Raw genomic sequence first — 7933 nt, forward strand, 5'->3', positions numbered from 1 at the left:
CACTGGGTCACCTGCATAGCCCTCCCAAAGGGAAGGAGGCCCTTAGTGGGGAATGACGTCTGCTAAGGCATTTCTCTGAGCCAGCTCCCAGGGAGCACAGATGGCCCACATGGTCCACTGATTGCCTGAGGCCTGGTGGAGAACCAGCAAGAGGGGAAAGGTGTGTGTGGTGGGAAGGGAGGTAGTTAGAGGTACGATGCTGTAGGACAGGACGTTTACAAATGGGGTGCTAACCATGCGACAGGCTAAAGGTTTAACATGTTCTGACTGACTATCCTTGATGCCATAGAAAATAAAACGGAAGAAAAATAATTTTCTGAGAGCTTCAGTTTAACACCAGTACTTCTCCCTAGAGTGTTAATACAACCTCAGTGAAAAATTGATGCCTGCGATGTGATTCTTGTCCTAAAACAGCTTAGTCATTCAGAAGAGGGTCATCTGCCTCAAGGATCCAGGGGCCAGTCTTCCATTTTAGGGGGTTTTGCAGGAAGCCAGGCCTGCAGTTGCTCCCACCCAGCACAGTGAGCTCTGTCAAACTGGACTCAGCTCACCCTGGGTGAAATACAGCAGAAGACTCTCGCTTTGCATTCAAAAGGCAGATAGAAGTTTTGAGACCACTGGTGTTTCCATTTGCCCTTGCACATACACAGAAAATTAAGGGCTGTCTTTAACACATGGACATTTTGATTTATTGGGAGCACAGACTTACTCTCTTGAGAAAGCAACGTGCCAGAAGTTCAGGGTTTTCGGTACACTTTTCCAATTCTTTTAGAAAAATCCTAGGAAAAGAAAAGTACAATAATGCTTTGATTTTTTACAGGTATGAGGTTAACAAAAAGACTCTTTAGCAACAAATTTTAAAGTAAAATCACATAGGATTTAAGAGGTGCCTAGAAGAGGTACCTGCGGTTATCCAGGCTTTACTGCTTTTGACTCATCTTCAACACACTGATTTGGAAAAAACAAGTGTATTCTGTAACTTTACTAGGATTCCCTGAAACCACTCACCTCTGTTCTGACCATGTGAAGCACCAGACAGAGGTGGACTGGAAACGCTGATGATCCCTGCTTTATGTGATAGCAGTGATAATTGCTGCCACTGCTACTACCATCACTGATAGCTGACTATAGGTCAGGCATAGGCTAAGTGCTCTGCAAACAATATCTCATTTAATCCCCCATAAAACCTTGCAAGATAGGGTTTCATAAGCATGAAACCTGAGGTTCAAAGATTCTGCATAATTTCTCCAAGGAAAGTAGCAGAAATGGGATTTTCATTTTATTTCAGCTCTGTGTCTGACCAGTTGGCAAGAGATGGGATTAATGCACCAAACAGTCTCTTGTCTCCTGTCAATTAGATGTATGATCCTGGGGCCATGACACTGACTAAAGTGAGTAGACAATGTGTGGTTTTGTTATCTGTAAAATAAAAGTGTTGGAAGATGATTTCCAAAGTCCCTTCCTTTTCTCATTCTCTAGAATGAAACACCCAAGCAGTCCTGGGTTAACAGGACAAGTGCCTGACTTGTTAGCATTTTCTAATATTTTGCTTCCCAGAACTCCCCTATGGTAAGAGGTATATAGATGTGTGTCTTGGTCAACTTTGTATTCCCAGTGCTGAACACAGTGCCTGAGACACTGTGCTCAGTAAATGCTGAAGCATGAGTAGATCAGTAAGCAAAGGAACTCACAAATGAATACAACATCAATGCCTGACACTAGTACATGCTCCATTAATGTCTTTTCCCTTCTTCCTTTGGGGATCTTGGGGACATTTCTACCCCTTCTCATCCCATTCCACCCCAATCCCATCCACTGACTCTGGCCTACGTGCTTAAGCCTGAAAATATCTAGGCACTTTCTTCTCTAAATTTCATCAGTCTGATTTCCATCCTCTTATTTTCCATTTTCCCTGATAATTCAAATGACTGTATACCTGTTGTGAAACTCGTAAAGTTCTCTAATATTCCCAAAGAGAAAGTCCTTGTTATTTTGAAGAACATCTGGAATTAGATGCTTCAGCCAAATAAAATCCATTGGCAAGATATATCCCTGCAGAGGTGGAGACAAGCAGGAACATATAAGAGATGATCTGAATTAGCCACTCCAGGGACCAAAACTTTAATAATTGGAGAGTATGGCACACATATTTCTTGAAAGGCATTCCATCATATACTCTCTTTTGGAATTATTTTCCTCATGTTCCCATCTTCAGAAGAAGAAGGCTTAATGGTAATGATAACAAAATGCTATTTTTATAGGAAGAACAAATCTATTTTTAAAATATGTTATAAAAGTCAAGTGTGAAAGGAAAAAACTTACCCATTGTTTTATGACCTGATGCAATTACTACTGTATTACTATATTTCCTTCATGACTTTTTAAAAGCTTATTTTATGTGGTTATAATCATAGTAGTTATGAAATTTGTAGTCTGTTCTTCCATATACATTTTAGACTCTGTAAAATTCTACATATATTGTTTTTTAATTTGCTCTTACAAGCATTTATTTCCATACTGTTGTATGTTACTAAAAACAATTATTTTGGGGGTTCCTGTCATGGCTCAGCAGTAAAGAACCTGACTAGAATCCATGGGGACGAAGGTGTGATCCCTGGCTATGCTCAGTGGATTAAAGGATCCAATGTTGCCATGAGCTGCGGTGCAAGCTGCAGACGTGGCTTGGATCCTGTGTTGCTGTGGTGCAGATTGGCAGCTACAGTTCCGATTCAACCCCTCACCTGGGAACTTCCATATAAAGCAGGTTGCAGCGCAAAAAAAAAAAAAAAAAAAAAAAAAGACAAAAAATACCCAATTATTTTGTAACAGTTGATAAATACTTTATTTAGTTAGCTTGTATAGAAGACTTCATCAACCATTCCCTTTTGTATTGGACATTTGGCTTTCTGATGTTTTCTTGTAAAAAAATTTCTATTATAATTTTATACTCAGTTTATTTCTCAAGATTATTACCTTAGGAAAATAGGGAAAACATAAGTTTTCACTCTTAAGCAAAAAGCAAAAAAATGCTACTTAAAACGATGAGAAACAATTCTTCTTTACCAAATGATTAAAAATATCTTTGCGTGTGTGTCTCAAAATTAACGTGTGTGTGTGTGTGTCTCAAAAGCGGATCATATCCATTGGAGGCAAACTTTCGGTGAACCTAATTGGGCATTGCTAGAATCATATGAATTGGTACAATCTTTTGGAAGTTATTTGGTTACATGGATCAACAGTCATAAGACTGTTCCCATTCCCTACTGAAAAAACACCTGTGACATTATAAGACCTGAAACTTTGGTGGGAATTGTGAAGACTTATGACAGCTATTTTGAGTTTCTTTCTACAACAAAATTTCTCCACTTTGAATACATGCTTAAATGTCCCCCTTGCCCCCCCCAAATCTACTCACATCAATTATGTTCTTAATCTCTTTTATGTAAGTCTCTTCCGTTTCAAGCAAGTCCCGTATAATGCGCCTGAACAAGCAGCAGGTGGGAAGATGAAAGAGAAAAAGGGGTGGGGAGGAGCAGTCTTTTAGAATTCTTTTAGAGTAATGGTCATCAATACAGTTCCCCTTAGTGGCTCACCTATGTAGGTTGTGATCAGTTCATTCTGTTCTGTTGAACACCTGAGGCCAACATCTCACAAAAGCACACTCTGATCACACTGGCGTGAGAAGAAGGGGCAAAGTTAAAGGACTCAAAATCCATTTGTGTAGCTAGAGAACGACCTGTTCCAGTGGGCCATAGCATGGAGGTCAAGAGGCAGGCACTGGAATCAGAAACACCAGCTTGGATCCTTGGTTAGGAAGGTTGCCTGACTCCTACATTGCACATGTGGTTTCCTAGATTTTCTCTCCAGCCTCTGCTGTTTCATTGCTCACATCAGGATCTTTGACCTCCCTGGGTACATTTTGTTGTGCATGGGGTTAGATGGATGCCTGTCCCACCCCTTTTCTCTGGCATTCCATATTTCCCTGTGATTGATTTCCTCAGCCAGAAGACATGAGGTCTGTCTGTTTCCCTGGAGGAAGGCAGATGGGGGGTGTGGAATGCAGAATTCTAAGATGGCCCCCAAAACTCCTGGCCCTGGTGTACATACACATACCCTCCCAGTTAGTCAATCAAACACCATCTTAAGCGCTGCTGTATTAAGATATTTTGCCATTCGTTTTGTTCCAAATCAGTTGATCTTAAGGTAGGTAGATTACCAGGCTGATCATATCCTAATCACATGGACTCTTTAGATCTGGGTCTAAAAGTCAGAGATATTGGGAGCATGAGAAGGATTTAACACAAGGGAGAGTCTCCTTTGCTGGGTTTGGAGATGGGGTGCTGATGGCAAGGAACACAGGCAGCCCTTAGTAGTTGAGTGGTTCGCAGGTGATGGCCAGCAAGGAAACAGGAACTTTAGTTCTACTATTGAAAGGAATTGAGTTCAGCCACAACCACATGAACTTAGAAGATGATACCTTCTAAGAAGTGCACTTGGCCAACATCTTGATTTTATCTGTGAGACTTGAGCAAAAAGCCAATCATTTGATGACCAGACTCCTGTCCCAGCGCAATCGTGAGTTGAGCTGCTAAGTTTGTGATCATTTTTTAAATGGAGCAATAGGAAACTCATAGAAAGAGTGAGGCTAGTCCCCACATCTGACTCCAGACAGACTGCTTTCTTTTTCTTCTCAGGCTGTGTGGCCACACTTTCTTTCTAGGGCTTTTGTTCAGGCCTCTGAGTAAATCAGTGTTTGTACAAGTGTTCACATGTAGAGTATATACATTTATGGTTTAATGTGAAATCTTGGTGGGTTATCTATTAAAAAGTAGCCTACTCTAGGAATTCCCATCGTAGCTCAGTGGTTAATGAATCCGAGTAGGAACCATGAGGTTTCGGGTTCGATCCCTGGCCTTGCTCAGAGGGTTAAGGATCTGGCATTGCCGTGAGCTGCAGTGTAGGTCGCAGACGTGGCTCGGATCCCACGTTGCTGTGGCTGTGGTGTTGGTCGGCAGCTATAGCTCTGATTAGACCCCTAGCCTAAGAACTTCCATATGCCACGGGTGTGGCCTGAAAAAGTGCTCGCACACACACGTAGCCTACTTTAGAAAAGGATTTCTTTTCCTCTCATAAAAATGGATATGGCAAGGGACAAATAATCAAAGGATACAGTATAGGAAATTCACACAATTATACAAATAGCTATTAGTCTTATGAAAAAATGCTCAATACATACTAATCCAATAAGGCACATTAAAAAGAAGCAACAGTTTTCAATTTCTATAGAATGGCAGGCATTGCAAACCTCAAAGGAAGACTGGCAGATGAGGATGTGGAAACACACTCAGATATTGGTGGAAATGTAAATTTGTGCAAGATAAATTAGAAATATCTTATAAAAATTTAAAACTCATACTCCTTGACTCAGTAATTTCACTTCTAAGTATGTTTATTGTTTGCAGTTAGAACAATATAACTTCAACAACAATCAGATATAAATTGGAAATTACTAAAATGTTCATCTATAAATTATGGTGCATACATATAATGAAATGCCACACAGTTTTTAAAAAGACTGAAGCTGACTAAATCATGCTGATATGATACAGACCAAGTATTTTAAGTAAATTAAAAAAAAAAAACAAAATGCACAACAGTGTTCAGAGTATGACTATTTGTGTAAAATGAGTGTGTATGCATAATATATGTAAAATTGCATGTGCTTAGAAAATTCATGCATGGAGTTCCCGTCATGGCGCAGTGGTTAAGGAATCCGACTAGGAACCATGAGGTTGCGGGTTCGATCCCTGCCCTTGCTCAGTGGGTTAACAATCCGGCGTTGCCGTGAGCTGTGGTGTAGGTGGCAGATGAGGCTCGGATCCTGCGTTGCTCTGGCTCTGGTGTAGGCTGGCAGCTATAGCTCTGATTAGACCCCTAGCCTGGGAACCTCCATATGCCGCGGGAGCGGCCCAAGAAATGGCAAAAAGACAAAAAAAAAAAAAAAAAAAGAAAGAAAGAAAGAAAGAAAATTCATGCAAAGGAAATTAAAAATGCTGTTAACAGTGTCTGCTTTTGGAGGGTGAAACTGAAAAGTAGAAAATAGGGAAGGAGAATATTTATTTATTTATTCATTTATTTTTTTGCTGCATTTGTGGCATGTGGAAGTTCCCAGACTAGGGATCAATTCCCAGTTGCAGCTTTGACCTATGCCACAGCTGTGGCAATGTCGGATCCTTAACCCATTGTGCCATAGAGAGAAAGCGAGAACTCTGATTTTTTACATTTTACTCTATACCCTTCCTTAATCTTTGACTTATAAAAAACTTTTGAGAGTTCCTGCTGTAGCTCAGCAGGTTATGAACCTGACTAATATCCATGAGATGTGGGTTCCATCCTGGACTTAATCAGTGAGTTAAGGATCTGGTGTTGCTGTGAGCTGTGGTGTAGGTCACAGACGTGGCTCAGATCCCTTGTTGCTGTGGCTGTGGCATAGGCCAGCAGCTGTAGCTCTGATTGAACCCTTAGCCTGGGAGCTTCCATATGCCACAGATGTGGCCCTGAAAACCGAAAAAAAAAAGAAAAAAAATTTAAACATTGAATGCTTTTATACTGAAAAAATGATTTACATGACATTTTAAAATGAATGTTTGAATGTTACTGGAGATAATGACATATAAACCCCATTTGAGAGATATAAATAAATTCTATAATTTACCTATTTTATAGCTCAACAATTATTCCTCAAATGACAATTTTTGTATCTGTATATAAATCCTTTTTATAAGACAAGACTGGTAAAGGATAGCCATTGACAGAAAACACAATTTCAAGAAGTATAATTCTACCAAAAAATTGTTTTAAGTTCATATTTATCTAACAAAGTCTCTGAGTAAGAGTTTCCTTTGCTTTTTGTAAGTCATTCTGAAATGATGACAGTTATGTCAGAAGGAAATATCGGCCTTGATACCAATCTGTTTCTATGAGCCATGACATTAAGTAGGTCCACAGCAACAGTTAAGCATTCATAGAAAACCAGAGTACAGCCGGCCTCTCATGCCCTGGTGAAGCACTGGGCTTAAGCAAACTTGGCAAGTCTGTTTAAGGATGTACTGACTAGCACTAACTAGGGGGTGGGCAGAAATTAATCTTATCATCGAACAGTTATAGAGACCCTTGGGAGTCTTTAGGAATCTGACCAAGAAAATATACACAGCTCAGAGGAAAAAAAAAACAAAAACCCTCGTCAGGTCGTATCCCAATTCCAACTGCTTCATTTTACTTAATTGAGTGCAATGGATAAAACAACAGGATGTCGTCCCCTGAACACTGGCAGCCTTCATTCAGTTCAGATTTAAAAATAAAAAAGTTATCACACCATTGTTAGCTGTTATTTTCCCTTTCTTCTCCGTTGTTTTCCTTTCAAATAACTTTATAAAATGAGAGAAAATTGATGATGCTGGGTGGTGATTGCCTACTTTAGTATTTCAAAGCACATAACTTTGTTCACAGAAAAGACTCAATGATTTAATAGCTAAAGTCATCGGGTACATATAATGTAGATGAAAAACAGAAAACAGTGGGTGTACTCAAGTAATTTTAAAACCTTAAACACCTAGAGCAATTTATGTCCCAGTGGATATATAGAGGTGGAGCAGTGTAATTAGGATGGGTTGATGATGCGAGATCAAGATCGGCCTGTACGAATGTACTCAACACTAATGTACTGTTTTGACACTTTGTTTTACTTTTATAAGTGGATCTCCTCCCACCCACACTCCCAGGTCATTAAGAAGGAAATGGAGTTCCCATCGTGGCTCAGTGGTTAACAAATCCAACTAGTAACTATGAGGTTGCGGATTCGATACTTGGCCTCGCTCAGTGGGTTAAGGATCCAGCGTTGCCAGTGAGCTGTAGCTCGGATCCCGCCGCATTG

General features: G+C 40.1%; 1 protein-coding gene across 24 annotated transcripts in view; it reads right to left on the reverse strand.

Annotated features, from left to right (window-relative positions):
- MCF2L2 (MCF.2 cell line derived transforming sequence-like 2) overlaps positions 1-7933 on the reverse strand; it is a 250868-nt gene that overhangs the window by 61020 nt on the left and 181915 nt on the right. For all 24 annotated transcript variants that reach the window (XR_014824428.1, XR_014824429.1, XR_014824430.1 and 21 more), the window contains 3 exons: positions 3416-3482; positions 1937-2052; positions 710-779 (listed from right to left, as the gene is read on the reverse strand). Coding sequence is in view for 13 of the 24 variants with exons in the window: in XM_084990481.1 (XP_084846607.1) it covers positions 710-779; positions 1937-2052; positions 3416-3482 (253 nt within the window). In the remaining 11 variants the exon portion in view is untranslated. The remainder of the gene's footprint in view (positions 1-709; positions 780-1936; positions 2053-3415; positions 3483-7933) is intronic.

Source organism: Sus scrofa, chromosome 13 (assembly GCF_054392235.1).
Source record: "Sus scrofa isolate SSC_HxYL_T2T_F1_AM1 chromosome 13, Sscrofa_HxYL_maternal_Yorkshire_Landrace_v2.0, whole genome shotgun sequence".
NCBI lineage: Eukaryota > Metazoa > Chordata > Mammalia > Artiodactyla > Suidae > Sus > Sus scrofa.